The 18,031-nt window shown below is 45.5% G+C and overlaps 2 protein-coding genes across 3 annotated transcripts in view; both read right to left on the reverse strand.

Annotated features, from left to right (window-relative positions):
* Positions 1-18,031, reverse strand: part of LOC113128045 (uncharacterized) — a 62,612-nt gene that overhangs the window by 31,323 nt on the left and 13,258 nt on the right. The window lies entirely within an intron of this gene.
* On the reverse strand, positions 6,225-17,437 carry LOC113127899 (uncharacterized). Of its 2 annotated transcripts, none has more exons than XM_026302800.1 (5): positions 17,313-17,437; positions 7,384-7,710; positions 7,175-7,249; positions 6,922-7,041; positions 6,225-6,441 (listed from the first exon to the last, which is right to left on the reverse strand). In XM_026302800.1, the coding sequence occupies exons 1-5, from the start codon at positions 17,368-17,370 to the stop codon at positions 6,335-6,337; spliced, it is 687 nt and encodes a 228-aa protein (XP_026158585.1). In that variant the 5' UTR covers positions 17,371-17,437; the 3' UTR covers positions 6,225-6,334. The 2 variants fall into 2 exon arrangements, with proteins under 2 accessions (XP_026158585.1, XP_026158586.1); XM_026302801.2 differs by lacking the exon at positions 17,313-17,437 and adding an exon at positions 16,571-16,897.

Consider the following 18,031-nt stretch of genomic DNA (forward strand, 5'->3'; position numbering starts at 1 on the left):
CTGGAGTAAATGTACTGAGTCACACTTGATCACTGAAAGGCAGAAGTCTGTTACTTACGGATCTGTTTACGTTTCAGGATGATGAAGGTGATGATGATGATGATGCCAAGGACAGCACCAACACCAATGAGACCATAACGTCCTCTGGCTGAGAAATGAACCTTTTCATCCTCTGAGAAAACATCAGAAAATGTTGGGAAGAAGGTCAAACTCACAGTAACGTGACTGTTGATCCTCAGACTCTTACAGTCCGACCAAAGTTTGTCAAAGACACGACATTAATTCAAAACATATTTACCAGGCTGGTTTTCCACTGGAGGTGTTGTCGTACTGTTGTTATCATCCTCTCTCCTGTCTGGTGCCTCCGGTTTTACTGTGATCAGATACAAATCTGTTTAAGTATTTTTTCAATGTTTAGGAACCAAGTTATTAATAACCTGACATTTTATTTTCCTATTTTTGATGAACTAAAATGCCCAAATCCTGTACAGTAATAATTCAGCACACTCACCAACTGTGAGGTTGAAAGTGCAGCCAGCCTTCAGTTTGGGGATAAAGCATTTGTATGGTCCACTGTCAGACAGCTGTACCCGGGACAGGTTCAGTCTAATGAGTCCACTGCTCAGGTGCTCCTGGATGAGACTCGTCCTGTTTCTGTACCCCATCATCTGTGGCGGAATCCTGTCCCCAAATGGATACACGTAGACCTCCTCGTCGTGGTCAGCTGTCCTAAAATCCAGTGCGTATGTTGATAAGTTGACTGGGGGATCCAGACGACACTCAAAAGTAACTGTGCCACCTTCTTTGGCTTACAGTGAAGGGCAATCGACACCAACCTGCCCTGTAGAAAACAAACCATTTATCCTGGAGCTGATTATGTTTGTTTTGATTTATTAACATCTTAAATTGTCCTGTACAGTAATAATTCAGCACCAACTCACCAACAACCTCAGTGTTGGTGAGTGTCTATTCAGATGGTTTAAACACCTTTAAGAGACAAGAACCTTTCAGACATTTAATAAACGTCTCTACAACTGTTCTTCTCATCTAAACGTGCAGCTCCACCTCTTTTCACTCTGCTCCAGTTTTAGTCCTTTCACCTGTCCACAAAATAAAAGTCCTTGTGTCATGTGACAAGATTTGCTACACTGAGCACATCCACATCTGTCCTCACCAAACACTCTCACATGTACTGTGATGTGTCCATTGTTATCCTGCTGCTGTCTGGGCATTTTAATAGCCCTGTTCCTACACACACACACACACCACAACACACACCACAACACACACCACAACACACACCACGAAGCAAACATGATCCACTTTAATCTAACAGCAGAGTAATGTGAGGTTGTCTCTGTCACCTGAGGAGATTAGATATGAAATTAGTTGTACATGTTAGTAGATCTGAGCTAATTGTGTTTGGATTGAAAGTAAAGTTTTCATGTTGTTCTGAGCTGCAGAGAGAAATAAGTGTTAAGATGTCGAACAAGAATCCTGACACTAACATTTACTGACATTATCAAATAATCAGGAAATAAAAGCTTCAGATGTTGGTTTAGGACGTCAACAGTCCAAAACCCAAAGATCCTGAATCAACAAAAACATGAGCCTCCTTCTTGGAAAAGAGACTTTAGGTCAACAATCAAAATAAATCACAGTTTATGTTGTTAATCTAAACTAATTGTTGGAGTTTTGCAGCTGCTCAACAAAAACAACAAAGTTAGACACTAAAGCTCAAACTCTGCCTCAACACTGAAGCTGACAGGCTCTAACAACTGCAACATTTCATTGATTCTCAAGCTGAAAACAAACGTTAAAAACCGAGTTTAAAGTTTTAAAAAGGCTTTAAAAGTTTAACGAGGTGAAAAACAGACACATGTCAGACATTAACACCACAATAACGGTGAGAACTCATGTTTTAGTCAGACTACGTTAGCGACGCAACGTTAAAGACCCGGAACTTACCGGCGGCGACCTGGAGCATTAACGTCACCAACAGTGACATTAGCAGCGTCTCTGACATCGTCCCCTTCACGTTATACGACAGAGAAACAGACGGTATAATAACAGTAACTGCAGATAAACGCATTTTTAAAAGGAAGTGAAGAGCTGAATGTCCGACGAGGACACGAGCTTTTGAACAGATATTTTCGCGGAAAAACCGAACGAGTGCGCTCAGCCAATCACAGCGCATACTGGCGGAAGTGACGCGTGCTCTCCACCTATCACAGTTAAGAGCCGCTTCCTTATTTCGAGAGGCGTCTTTAACCGGTATGTGGTGCTGTAATAACAACGTTTAACGATGCGGGTTTGGAGTTTAATGGGTACAATAAGGATCAAACTAGATTTTTATATACGCCAAGACAACGAGGACGCTTACCTTCTCTTCTCAGCAGAGTCAACATCAATTAAGGGTCTTCCGTCTGAAAGTATCGTTGTTTATTATCTTTAAATTTTTATTCTACACTTCGTTTCTCTACTTTCTGTTGTTTATTTAGTAATGAATGTTTATCTTCATGTGCCTTCAGTTAACATTGGACTAATTTGTGTATTAGCCTGCGAGTAGTGTTCCCTGGGGCGTTAGTGTGGGCTGTTACAATCATCAGTCCAAAAAACATCTTGTGACCATCATATATCAAAGACTATGTCACTTTGTACAGTGAAGCTGTCGGTGCTGTAGAAACAATACACCGGCAGCTCAGTGGCAGCAATGTGGTCTCTTTGGTCCCTGCCTGTGGGCTGTCTGGTCCCAGTGATTTGAGGTCCGTGCCACCAATAGGACAGACCAGACTTGGGGCTCCAACCCCTGCTGCCTGTAGAGTCTCTCAGTCTGTAACATTAGAGCTGCAGCCTCACGCCAAAAGTTTATATTTACATTCATAAACCCCCAACTCCCACATTAGACTTGATCTACTTTCACTACAGCCACAATACACATTACTGTAGTACTCATGCTGCTGTATGTTCATTTCAAAGTACTACACTGTATATCAACCAGTGTGTGCAGTAGTTTTTGCCTGAGATGATGAAGTTCTGCATCACTTTTGGTTTCTCTGTGAACTTCACGTTTTTGAACGACCAGGACGTGGATTATCAGTATCAGTTGTTCTATCGGGTCCAAATACGCCCTGGGACTATTTTCCTACGAGGTCACGACAGAAACTGCGACACAACCAAAGGATAAAAGCAGCTACTGCACATTTGACTGTGCAGGCACCAAGCATGTTAATAATTCTTCTATCAAATGATCCGTCCCTTCTCTACATCAAACATTTCTACTGAGAACGTCCATCTAGTTCCCTAACAAACACATCAACCTCATGAACAGCACTGAGCTACAGGGCTCAGTCAAACTACAGTCAAACTACAGTCAGCACTAAATAAGAAACAGGACATTAAAGTGTAAATACAAATGTACCTGGTACAGCAGCTTCTCCCAGCAGACCACATGCTGCAGCTTCTTCACTCTCCCTTCACTCACTGTCTGATCTGCTGCTGCAGTTTCGCGGGGTTAAAACTTCCGGCGAGTCTCATCGGATAACACGGACGCATGACGTTCTTATGGCGGGAATGACACCTCCGCTCACAAAATAGTGCTGCCACTAGTGGGCACTACTGTAACTCTTCTTCTTCTTCTCCTCTGGGCTGCTCCCTTCAGGGGTCTCCACAGCCAATCATCTGCCTCCATTTAACCCTATCCTCTGTATCCTCCTCACCCACACCAACTATCCTCATGTCCTCCTTCACTACATCCAAGAACTGAGGGGTGCTATGAACAAAGAACTTTTACAGAGGCGAGAGAGACACATGTAGTGACATAAGTCACGTCTCATTTTGGAGGCTGCGTAATGACGCAGGTTGTAGTGTTGAATTGCAGCATAATGAGCGTCCTCTGATGATTGTTCTCATGTGCTAATATGTTCTAACAATGTTCTGTTACATTTGTTTACTTGATCAAAATGTCATACAACGTTGGGAGACGTGTGTGTGTGTGGGGGGGGGTGTCTTTTACAACACTGTACTTTTATAATACTGTAAAACATGACGGCCAAGTGTTTAAAAAATAATAAATGGAAAACCTACTGTAATGCCCCGCTAAATTCACAGCCAGCAGACGTTCTTTTGTTTGGTTTGACCTCTATGAGCTTTTTGTATTTTGGAAGAGGTGACGTTAACGTTACGCTGCTGCTGTGAGGGCCCGACATTAATTTCGATAGAGAACCTCCGGTTTCTTGGGCCGGTGTGACATGATGACTAGGGGTCCGGGGATTTTCCAAGGCCCTGAAATGGGTTTTGCTTGTATGTCACTGCACCGTCCTGATGTGTTTTCGTTCCCACAATCATCACGTGACACTACACCTGAAGCACCTAAAAGTAAATAACTAAATACTGAGATCATCAAAATAATGACTGAGACTGGGACATGAAGGGACAACAGAGTTTATTGTATATAACAAAGCACATTGAACAACAGAAAGAAGAGAAAGAAGAAAAACCCAAAGTTAAATAAAATTTGTTTCAGAAAACAAGGTGAAAATAAATAGATGAAGCAGCTGGAAACAAACTTAAAGTGCTTTAAGGAACAGAAGCTGAATATTCAAATCAGTTTCAACACTTGGTTCATTTGTAGTTGCAGCCAATAAAGTGATTTAAATCTCTGTCATGGAATCTGGTGTTAAAGTCTTGACAGTTAAACAACATGAGTCTCAACATTACACCACAAATGTTTCAAAGCTACAGTCAAATTCAACACCTGAACAGATTTTTCTCTTTGGTTCCAGTCGAGCTTCATGTTGTGACTTGACCTCTCTACATTTCTTTCTATAGAGGTTCGTCCACCTGCCTCCCTCAGTGTTGGCAGCCAACATGAAGTCCTGCTGCCCCCTTGTGACTTCCTAAAGTTACAGCACCATTAAACTTTCTCTCTGCCAATGTCCAGCTCATATTTCCCACAACCAGACCTGGCAACTCACAAGGTACCTATTCCATTGTTATGAGGACCACAGGAACTTGAATGAAACTTTAATAGACTTAAATATATATATAGATATATATATATATTATATAGAACCCAAGCACTGACACATTACATTCAGCAGTCAACACTGTATGTTTCATGTTTGCTACTGCTGGTGGGCTCACATTCAGAAATGACTGTTCACAGCTGGAGTCCCTGAATTGGAAGGTGATGCTTAAACACTGACACATACAGAGGAAGGGTAAACAGTGACCTTTGACCCCTGAGTGTAACACAGATCACAGGATGCCGTGATTGGTCGGTCCATTTTCACTGAAACTGAAGAAACACTTTCTCATTTGGTTTGGAAAATGGTGTTGATGGACCTGTACCAGTTAAGGCACTAAGGACTTCCTCTTCAGGTAGGAGGACTGAGCAACCTCATTCTCTTCCCATGTCACTGCATCAAAATAATGACTGAGACTGGGACATGAAGGGACAACAGAGTTTATTGCATATAACAAGCACATTGAAGAACAGAAAGAAGAAAAACCCAAAGTTAAATAAAACTTGTTTCAGAAAACAAGGTGAAAATAAATAGATGAAGCAGCTGGAAACAAATTGAAAGTGCTTTAAGGAACAGAAGCTGAATATTCAAATCAGTTTCAACACTTGGTCTTGGAATCTGGTGTGAAAGTCTTGACAGTTAAACAACATGAGTCTCAACATTACACCACAAATATTTCAAAGCTACAGTCAAATTCAACACCTGAACAGATTTTTCTCTTTGGTTCCAGTCGAGCTTCATGTTGTGACTTGTAGTGTTTCCTGATAATGCTTCAGCCTCATACTACAAATGTCTTGTGCAAATTTCTTTTAGGTTGTAAGAGTTGCTAATTCTCAAGAAGACAAGAACCAACTGGAGAAATGGGTGGACTCATCTTGAAAAGACCCCAAATGTCATGACCCCTTCAGGTCCTGCAGGTGGCTTCCTGACACAGATCCAACCAGCCAGTGGAGTGAGAATAAAACCAGGGAAATGTGCTGATATTTGCTCGTCCCAGTTAAAAGACGTACAAGCTGCAGTGGAGAAATAGAAGAGTCTGGTTCTGGGTCTTATGAGTCTGAAAACTGTTTAACAGGCTGAAAGTGCAAAAAATAAATACAAAATAATTACATAAATACATTTATCCTTCATAAAATTCTTGATGAAATCCACCTGACAAAGACCTGATGTCATCGGTTCATTAAAATACAGTCCAGCTTTTTTTTTTTTTTGGTCCAGTAAAGTCTTTGGCATCTCTAACATCTGGTTTTATTCTCACTCCTCCACCTCGACTCCTCCCAGGGTGTTTCCTGCAGGACTCTCCAGGTTCACACCAGCTCAGGTGCTTCCCTGTTCAGTTCCATCATTTCATGTTCTTCTTCCACTGGCTCTGCTCTTTGGTCCTCTCTTCCTCTGAGCTGATTCCAGAAATGCTCTGCAAGAAGAAGAACAGGCTAAAGATGAGTGTTAACTCAGGGTCGAGTCCTGTCCAAAGGGAAACCAAACAAATCTGATGGATGTGTTTTCTCTAAACTTTGCTGTTGTATTGTGAAATATTGGAGCAGTGATTTAAATAAGACAGTTTCAAAGGGACGTTTATGAAACAGTTCAGGCACCTGAGACATGACCAGGAGAGACTACTTTAGGCTTAAATTGGATTTATTCAGCTGCTTCATGTTTCACTTGCACTTGTGTGTTTTATTGTTATTTTAATAACTAACATCTGGCCTGGGGCCAACACTGGGGCCAACACTGGGGCCAACACTGGGGCCAACACTGGGGGCCAACACTGGGGGCCAACACTGGGGCCAACGATATTAATTAATGTTCACTGACCCTGAAATAAAAAAGTAAACACTGGAGTAAATGTACTGAGTCACGCTTGATCACTGAAAGGCAGAAGTCTGTTACTTACGGATCTGTTTATGTTTCAGGATGATGAAGGTGATGATGATGATGATGATGATGCCAAGGACAGCACCAACACCAATGAGACCATAACATCCTCTGGCTGAGAAATGAACCTTTTCATCCTCTGAGAAAACATCAAACATCAGAAAATGTTGGGAAGAAGGTCAAACTCACAGTAACGTGACTGTTGACTCTCAGACTCTTACAGTCCGACCAAAGTTTGTCAAAGACACAACATTAATTCAAAACATATTTACCAGGCTGGTTTTCCACTGGAGGTGTTGTCGTACTGTTGTTATCATCCTCTATCCTGTCTGGTGCCTCAGGTTTTACTGTAAGTATTTTTTCAAAGATGAACATCTTGTTTAGGAACAAAATTCTTCATTATCCTGGAGTTGATTATGTTTGTTTTGATTTATTAACATCTAAAAATGTCCTGTACAGTAATAATTCAGCACCAACTCACCAACACTGAGGTTAAAGGTACAGTTGGCCTTCAGTTGTGGGATACGGATCTTGTAGAGTCCACTGTCAGACAGCTGCACTGGGGAGATCTGTAGTTTCACGATTCCTCTTTTCAGGTCTTCATCACTGAGACTTATCCTGCTGCTGTTGTGATCAGGATCAACCTCTCCAGATCGATGGACGAGGAGCACCTTATAGGGGTCGACTTTACTGAACTCCACTGTCTTATTGTTCAAGTTGACTGGAGGATCCACATGACACTCAGTAACAGCCCTGTCACCTGCTGCAGCCTTGATCAGTGGAGTCGGGCAAATGAGCCGATACTGTCCTGTGGAAACAATCGATCCATTCAGATGGTTTAAAAGACAAGAACCTTCCAAACATTTAATAAACGTCTCCACAACTGTTCATCTCATCTAAACGTGCAGCTCCACCTCTTTTCAACAGCAGAGTAATGTGAGGTTGTCTCTGTCACCTGAGGAGATTAGATATGAAATTAGTTGTACATGTTAGTAGATCTGAGCTAATTGTGTTTGGATTGAAAGTAAAGTTTTCATGTTGTTCTGAGCTGCAGAGAGAAATAAGTCGAGTCAAGATGTCGAACAAGAATCCTGCATCTAACATTTACTGACATTATCAAATAATCAGGAAATTAGTTCATGAATTAGAGAAATATAGATTTATGTTGTTAATCTAAACTAATTGTTGGAGTTTTGCAGCTGCTCAACAAAAACAACAAAGTTAGAAACTAAAGCTCAAACTCTGCCTCAACACTGAAGCTGACAGGCTCTAACAACTGCAACATTTCATTGATTCTCAAGCTGAAAACAAACGTTAAAAACAGAGTTTAAAGTTTTAAAAAGGTTTAAAGTTTAACGAGGTGAAAAACAGACACATGTCAGACATTAACACCACAATAACGGTGAGAACTCATGTTTTAGTCAGACTACGTTAGCGACGCAACGTTAAAGACCCGGAACTTACCGGCGGCGACCTGGAGCATTAACATCAACAGTGACATTAGCAGCGTCTCTGACATCGCACTACATGGAAATACTCAGCTATAAAGTACAAATACCTCAGAACTGGACTGAAGTGCAGTACCTGAGGACATTTATTTTCCACCATTGATCAGAATCAGAATCAGAATCAGAATGAGCTTTATTGCCAAGTAAGGAATTTGTTTAGGTACAGGGGGGGGGGACTCCAGTGCAAACAGACATAAATACAAATGCTACAAAGGATCAAACAGTGAACATAAATGCTACAGAAAACTAAAGAGAAAAATGTACAGATAATAAAAAGTAAACAAATTACAGATAACGTTATGACCCAAACAAGTCCAGTGTGCTTACAAAAGGTGCAACCTGTAGACCGTAGTAAGGGGAACTAATTGGTGTGCAAAGAGCAAACAGGTGCCAGTGTCATAGTGCAGGTGGTAGGAGGGAATGGTGGAGAGCTACGAGTTTAGGAGTTGGACGGCCTGAGGGAAGAAGCCTCCTTTGTGCCGGGCTGTCTTGATGTTTGGAGCTCTGAAGCTCCGGCCAGAGGGTAAGAGCTGGAAGAGGTGGTGGCTCAGGTGGGTGGTGTCCCTCCGGCCAGAGGGTAAGAGCTGGAAGAGGTGGTGGCTCAGGTGGGTGGTGTCCCTCCGGCCAGAGGGTAAGAGCTGGAAGAGGTGGTGGCTCAGGTGGGTGGTGTCCCTCCGGCCAGAGGGTAAGAGCTGGAAGAGGTGGTGGCTCAGGTGGGTGGCTTCCAGACTGATCCTCTGAGCTCTTTTTCTCACTCTGGAGGTGAACAGGTCTTGGAGGGTGGGCAGAGGAACACCGATGATGTAACTTATATCTCCTAACATGAATCAGTTTTATTAGACTTTAGTTCCAAACCTGTAATGTGGTGTTAGGGTTGTTATGACGACCACAGAAACTTGAATGAAACTTTAATAGACTTAAATATATATATGTTATATAGAATACAAGCACTGACACATTACATTCAGCAGTCAACACTGTATGTTTCATGTTTGCTGCTGCTGGTGGGCAGGTCCACAAACAAACAAACAAACCAACCCTGAGTTCTCCTCCTTTCATCCATCACACCTTCAGAAATGACTGTTCACATCTGGAGTCCCTGAATTGGAAGGTGATGCTTAAACACTGGCACATATAGAGGAAGGGTAAACAGTGACCTTTGACCCCTGAGTGTGACACAGATCACAGGATGCTGTGATTGGTCGGTCCATTTCCTGTACCGTCCACTGTCTGACAGCTGTGCTGAGAACATCTGCAGCTCCATATTTCCCACACTCAGGTCTTCACGGCTGAGCCTCGTCCTGTTTCTGTACTGCTCCAGCTGATCAATGTCATTGATCATCCTGCTTCGATAAGAGAAGACCACCTTGCTGTCGTTAACCCTCGTCCAGTCCACTGTGAGGTCAGACAGGTCGAGTCCAGGATCCAGGAGACATGGGAGACGCACATCTTCACCTATTTCTGCTTCGATTGGCTCATTTGGACAAATGATCCGAGCTGCTTCTGGGGAAACAACATTTAGACAACTCATACAAACTGTGTCATATTCAATCAGAGACGACTTAACTAGATGTTTTAAGGCTCTGGGACACTGAGCCAAGTTATTGGTCTGTGTTCAACCAACTGACTGAAGTTTCAACAAGAGCAGCAGGAGAAATAACTCATTTGACTGGTGAGTGTCCTGGTTTACAGCGCCTCTAGTGGCCACAGGCAGTCATTGCATTTGACTAAAGTCAACTGGTGTCAGAGTACACACACACACACACACACACACACACACACACACACACACACACACACACACCATGTGCCCATCTACAGTAAAAACAATCACCACAGTAGGACCTAATACCTTGGTCAGACTTGTCTACGTGTTTATACATTGTGAAAGTGTTTTCTCTAGACTATAACGTTACTGATGTTATTGACGTGGACTACACAGGAAATAAAATCAGTCTAATGATGATGGAAAGATTTTCTGCTGCAGACACTTCACCACTGTAAAAACCTCCAGTTTCCTTCTAACCAAAATCCAGTATCTTGTTCCTGAATGAGTTTTTCTGCTCAGACTCCATTTATTTCACTCATGTGGATGATGTTTTAAAGCTGGTCATCTTTCTGCGCTACAAACCCAGTATGAGCAGTAAAATACAGCAGGACATTCTCTGGTCTCCAAAAGTGATTAAAACTAGAATGATCATAAACTTACCGGTCACAGCGTCTGTAAATGTTACAATCAGCAGAAGAGTCAACATCATGTCTGTGTCTGTCTGTGTCTGTCTGTGTAAAGCGCTCAGCTCCACTTTTATACAGTCAGTGATCCCGCCCCCCCGGTGAAAATTTCGGCACAGGGCACATGTCCCGCGGTAACAAATCCCGCACCGGTGACAATCCCCGCACAGGGCACAAATCCGGCACAGGGCACATTTTCCACGGTAACAAATCCCGCACCGGTGACAATCCCCGCACAGGGCACAAATCCGACACAGGGCACATATCCCACGGTAACAAATCCCGCACCGGTGACAAACCCCGCACAGGGCACAAATCCGACACAGGGCACATATCCCACGGTAACAAATCCCGCACCGGTGACAAACCCCGCACAGGGCACAAATCCGACACAGGGCACATATCCCACGGTAACAAATCCCGCACCGGTGACAAACCCCGCACAGGGCACAAATCCGACACAGGGCACATATCCCACGGTAACAAATCCCGCACCGGTGACAAACCCCGCACAGGGCACAAATCCGGCACAGGGCACATATCCCACGGTAACAAATCCCGCACCGGTGACAAACCCCGCACAGGGCACAAATCCGGCACAGGGCACATTTTCCACGGTAACAAATCCCGCACCGGTGACAAAGCCCGCACAGAGCACAAATCCGGCACAGGGCACATTTTCCACGGTAACAAATCCCGCACCGGTGACAAACCCCGCACAGAGCACAAATCCGGCACAGGGCACATATCCCACGGTAACAAATCCCGCACCGGTGACAAACCCCGCACAGAGCACAAATCCGGCACAGGGCACATTTTCCACGGTAACAAATCCCGCACCGGTGACAAACCCCACACCGGGCACAAATCCAGCCCACACGGTGACAGATCCCGGGTCAGGTCAGATAAAGTCCCCACAGTAGGACCTAATGCTACTCTCACACTTCCTACGTGTTTCTACGTTTCTATGTCTATGTATCTCTGGACTATAACGTTAATGATGTGGGCTACACAGGAACTATAAGTTTTAAAGCTGATCATCTTTCTGCGCTACAAACCCAGTATGAGCAGTAAAATACAGCAGGACATTCTCTGGTCTCCAAAAGTGATTAAAACTAGAATGATCATAAACTTACCGGTCACAGCGTCTGTAAATGTTACAATCAGCAGAAGAGTCAACATCATGTCTGTGTCTGTCTGTCTGTCTGTGTCTGTCTGTGTCTGTCTGTGTCTGTCTGTGTAAAGCGCTCAGCTCCACTTTTATACAGTCAGTGATCCCGCCCCCCCGGTGAAAATTTCGGCACAGGGCACATGTCCCGCGGTAACAAATCCCGCACCGGTGACAATCCCCGCACAGGGCACAATCCCCGCACAGGGCACAAATCCGGCACAGGGCACATTTTCCACGGTAACAAATCCCGCACCGGTGACAATCCCCGCACAGGGCACAAATCCGACACAGGGCACATATCCCACGGTAACAAATCCCGCACCGGTGACAAACCCCGCACAGGGCACAAATCCGACACAGGGCACATATCCCACGGTAACAAATCCCGCACCGGTGACAAACCCCGCACAGGGCACAAATCCGACACAGGGCACATATCCCACGGTAACAAATCCCGCACCGGTGACAAACCCCGCACAGGGCACAAATCCGGCACAGGGCACATATCCCACGGTAACAAATCCCGCACCGGTGACAAACCCCGCACAGGGCACAAATCCGACACAGGGCACATATCCCACGGTAACAAATCCCGCACCGGTGACAAACCCCGCACAGGGCACAAATCCGACACAGGGCACATATCCCACGGTAACAAATCCCGCACCGGTGACAAACCCCGCACAGGGCACAAATCCGGCACAGGGCACATATCCCACGGTAACAAATCCCGCACCGATGACAAACCCCGCACAGGGCACAAATCCGGCACAGGGCACATATCCCACGGTAACAAATCCCGCACCGGTGACAAACCCCGCACAGGGCACAAATCCGGCACAGGGCACATATCCCACGGTAACAAATCCCGCACCGGTGACAAACCCCGCACAGGGCACAAATCCGACACAGGGCACATATCCCACGGTAACAAATCCCGCACCGGTGACAAACCCCGCACAGGGCACAAATCCGACACAGGGCACATATCCCACGGTAACAAATCCCGCACCGGTGACAAACCCCGCACAGGGCACAAATCCGACACAGGGCACATATCCCACGGTAACAAATCCCGCACCGGTGACAAACCCCGCACAGGGCACAAATCCGGCACAGGGCACATATCCCACGGTAACAAATCCCGCACCGATGACAAACCCCGCACAGGGCACAAATCCGGCACAGGGCACATATCCCACGGTAACAAATCCCGCACCGGTGACAAACCCCGCACAGGGCACAAATCCGGCACAGGGCACATATCCCACGGTAACAAATCCCGCACCGGTGACAAACCCCGCACAGGGCACAAATCCGGCACAGGGCACATTTTCCACGGTAACAAATCCCGCACCGGTGACAAACCCCGCACAGAGCACAAATCCGGCACAGGGCACATTTTCCACGGTAACAAATCCCGCACCGGTGACAAACCCCACACCGGGCACAAATCCAGTCCACACGGTGACAGATCCCGGGTCAGGTCAGATAAAGTCCCCACAGTAGGACCTAATGCTACTCTCACACTTCCTACGTGTTTCTACGTTTCTATGTCTATGTATCTCTGGACTATAACGTTAATGATGTGGGCTACACAGGAACTATAAGTTTTAAAGCTGATCATCTTTCTGCGCTACAAACCCAGTATGAGCAGTAAAATACAGCAGGACATTCTCTGGTCTCCAAAAGTGATTAAAACTAGAATGATCATAAACTTACCGGTCACAGCGTCTGTAAATGTTACAATCAGCAGAAGAGTCAACATCATGTCTGTGTCTGTCTGTCTGTCTGTGTCTGTCTGTGTCTGTCTGTGTCTGTCTGTGTAAAGCGCTCAGCTCCACTTTTATACAGTCAGTGATCCCGCCCCCCCGGTGAAAATTTCGGCACAGGGCACATGTCCCGCGGTAACAAATCCCGCACCGGTGACAATCCCCGCACAGGGCACAATCCCCGCACAGGGCACAAATCCGGCACAGGGCACATTTTCCACGGTAACAAATCCCGCACCGGTGACAATCCCCGCACAGGGCACAAATCCGACACAGGGCACATATCCCACGGTAACAAATCCCGCACCGGTGACAAACCCCGCACAGGGCACAAATCCGACACAGGGCACATATCCCACGGTAACAAATCCCGCACCGGTGACAAACCCCGCACAGGGCACAAATCCGACACAGGGCACATATCCCACGGTAACAAATCCCGCACCGGTGACAAACCCCGCACAGGGCACAAATCCGGCACAGGGCACATATCCCACGGTAACAAATCCCGCACCGGTGACAAACCCCGCACAGGGCACAAATCCGACACAGGGCACATATCCCACGGTAACAAATCCCGCACCGGTGACAAACCCCGCACAGGGCACAAATCCGACACAGGGCACATATCCCACGGTAACAAATCCCGCACCGGTGACAAACCCCGCACAGGGCACAAATCCGGCACAGGGCACATATCCCACGGTAACAAATCCCGCACCGGTGACAAACCCCGCACAGGGCACAAATCCGGCACAGGGCACATATCCCACGGTAACAAATCCCGCACCGGTGACAAACCCCGCACAGGGCACAAATCCGGCACAGGGCACATATCCCACGGTAACAAATCCCGCACCGGTGACAAACCCCGCACAGGGCACAAATCCGACACAGGGCACATATCCCACGGTAACAAATCCCGCACCGGTGACAAACCCCGCACAGGGCACAAATCCGACACAGGGCACATATCCCACGGTAACAAATCCCGCACCGGTGACAAACCCCGCACAGGGCACAAATCCGACACAGGGCACATATCCCACGGTAACAAATCCCGCACCGGTGACAAACCCCGCACAGAGCACAAATCCGGCACAGGGCACATATCCCACGGTAACAAATCCCGCACCGGTGACAAACCCCGCACAGGGCACAAATCCGGCACAGGGCACATATCCCACGGTAACAAATCCCGCACCGGTGACAAACCCCGCACAGGGCACAAATCCGGCACAGGGCACATATCCCACGGTAACAAATCCCGCACCGGTGACAAACCCCGCACAGGGCACAAATCCGGCACAGGGCACATTTTCCACGGTAACAAATCCCGCACCGGTGACAAACCCCGCACAGAGCACAAATCCGGCACAGGGCACATTTTCCACGGTAACAAATCCCGCACCGGTGACAAACCCCACACCGGGCACAAATCCAGCCCACACGGTGACAGATCCCGGGTCAGGTCAGATAAAGTCCCCACAGTAGGACCTAATGCTACTCTCACACTTCCTACGTGTTTCTACGTTTCTATGTCTATGTATCTCTGGACTATAACGTTAATGATGTGGGCTACACAGGAACTATAAGTTTTAAAGCTGATCATCTTTCTGCGCTACAAACCCAGTATGAGCAGTAAAATACAGCAGGACATTCTCTGGTCTCCAAAAGTGATTAAAACTAGAATGATCATAAACTTACCGGTCACAGCGTCTGTAAATGTTACAATCAGCAGAAGAGTCAACATCATGTCTGTGTCTGTGTCTGTGTCTGTGTGAGCTGCTCCTGTGTCTGTCTGTCTGTCAGTCAAAAGAACTCAGCTCCTTTTATACACAACTGGTCTCTCTCCCTCTCTTCTCTCCTCCCACCTCTTACTGTGATTCTAATGATGTAAAGATTTTCTGCTGTTGACACTTCACCACTGTAAAAACCTCCAGCAGGATATTCTTTGCCACAAAGTGATTAGAGCTGATCTGTTACTAAAAGGCCTTAGATTCATTTTATTTCAGGCCAAATGTTTGATCTCAAGACTTTATATAAACATCAAGAATCAGAAAACAACGATGGATCAAATATTATGGATCAGAAACTTCATGGATTTTCAAAACAAAAAGAACAGAAACACACATTTGACTAACTGGCAGAACTTTCAGCTCAGCTGACTAAAGTACCGTTACAGGTCCAATCAGGGTTTGGGTATAAAAACACCCCACAGCTCCAAGTATTTAAGTATTTAATCTGTTATTCCCCGAACCTGGTTCGGGGCTGTTAGCCGGGCTCAGTTCCGGGGTTAGCTATCGGAACTAGCTAACGACAGTGGGTTAGCTCCGTCAGTACTAACATCTTACCTCAAACGGAGGCCGAGATATTTTGGGATTCTGTGACTCGTGTCACGGTGAAATAATAAGATGATAATCCTGCGGTTCTGTCACATAAACATATTTGCTGGAGGACAGTGAGGGAAGCCTGGGCCCCAGCTGGCTAACTACCGTTAGCTGTTAGCTACATTTTACCGTAGCGCTTCCCTACTGTTTGTTTCTCAGACGAAACACCGGGAGGTTTTTAAAACTTCGATTATCCGGGAAAGTTGATCGATCACAAACGGTTTTTACTCGCATAGACCCGCCGCAGCTAGTTAGCTGCTTTGCTATTTAGTCTGGTTAGCTAGTTAACCTTGTTAGCTAGTTAGCTGTCTAGCTAGTTAGCCGTGTTAGCTAGAAGCTCAGTCAGAAACTGGATTTCTACCCGAATGAAACGTTTCATCTTCAGTCACTAAAGAAACAACTCGGACGGGCCGTGAAAGTTCAGTTGCTACGACTCAGGTTCGATCTCGACCTGGACCGACAGTCTCCAGAGTTGCTATGTTAGCTACGATGCTAACAACAACAACAACAGAGCCTTCCGGGTCTAGCAGTGCTAGGCTAACCCGTTAGCGGTTGTCATGTAAAGTAATAAGTATTATCACCCTTATGCTCTTACGTCTTTGTGTCAACACGTTCATGTTGATTTCTAATTATAAACAAACAACACTAAGTTAAAGTTTGGCAAATTGATTAGAAACTGGGTTGTGGCTCGGGGGTAGAGCAGGTCGAGCTTGGTGGTTCGATGCTTCACTTCCTTGGTCCATGAGCCGAAGTGTCCTGGGGCAAGACACTGAACCCCAAGTTGCCCCCGGTGGCTGTTCCACCGGTGTATGAATGTGTGAGTGATTGTGAAGGCAAATAGTGAAACCGCTTTCAGAACACTTCCTGTGTAAAAAAGTGCTGTACAAGTAGTTCACTGTGAAGTCCACTATGTGGTGCTCCACTATATAGTGACTGAGGGCTAGGACACTGCTAAGACTGACTCCCTCACTCACTCTCTCTCTCTCCCCTCCCCCTCCTCCCATCTCTTACTGTGATTCTAATGACCTGTGGATGAAAACATATTTGTGTTATTGAGTCGGTGGATTTTGCAGATATGTCTTATTATGTTTGTAATTTATTTCGGCTGTTGACATTGTTCTTTGTAGGAAACTAAACTATGAGATGTAACCCTGTATGTTGTTGTCAGTGACATTAAAGAGTCAACAAGAGAAGAGTCAAAACCTTGGACACACTCTCTGATTCAGTTCAATAGTAAAGTGTGTCCAAACGTTTGTCTGGTCGTTTACACACCAAAGGTTTGTTTGGATCAGCTGTGAAAACAAAGATCTAATAGTAATAATGGATCATAAACTCACCCAGGGCAGCATCTGTGAGTGGAAAAATGAGCAGGAGAGAATAAAGTAGGACTCCCATCTCTGTTATCAGCAGCTGATGAACGGACTAGTGGCTCTGACAGGCTGAAGCTTTTCTATGGTCTTATGAATGAGCATAAGTTGGGGGAAAACCAATGTGAACCAAATAGGGAAGCTGCCGAAACTACTTCTCTAAACTGCACCAACAATAAGTGCACGCTTTAACTGGATGCCATTGAAGTTTTGACAGTTCTCTGTCTTGCTACCAAAATGTAACAGGCCTACATCACATATTAATAGCTCCTGTAATATTCTGTCTTCACCGTGGACAGTAAAGACAGAATTTAATTGTACTGGGAGAGATGTTTTCCTCACTGTGCACATGACAATAAATGAATATCAATGAGTCAAGTTTCAACAAGAGCTCAACAGAAACACAAAATACATTTCGGGTCTTCTGAAGGAAAAAAAAAATGGGAGGACCAGTTTTATGCTGCTGTTCAGAAAACTGATGACTCATGCCAGCTTGAATGGTGCAAGACTGTATTGAGTGGCTCCTTTAATTTCTTAACAGAACAGTCAGTGGAAGTTCTGGCCTGCACACTATTCAGCTTCAGCCATAACATTAGGGTCACCTTGGTGTTTTTTCCCCCAGTGAAGTTGAATTAACCATTTAATGTCCCCAGAAACATAATAGGGAATAACAATCAGTTAAAAACAAT

The sequence above is a fragment of the Mastacembelus armatus genome, chromosome 1, assembly GCF_900324485.2.
Source record: "Mastacembelus armatus chromosome 1, fMasArm1.2, whole genome shotgun sequence".
NCBI classification, from domain to species: Eukaryota; Metazoa; Chordata; class Actinopteri; order Synbranchiformes; family Mastacembelidae; genus Mastacembelus; species Mastacembelus armatus.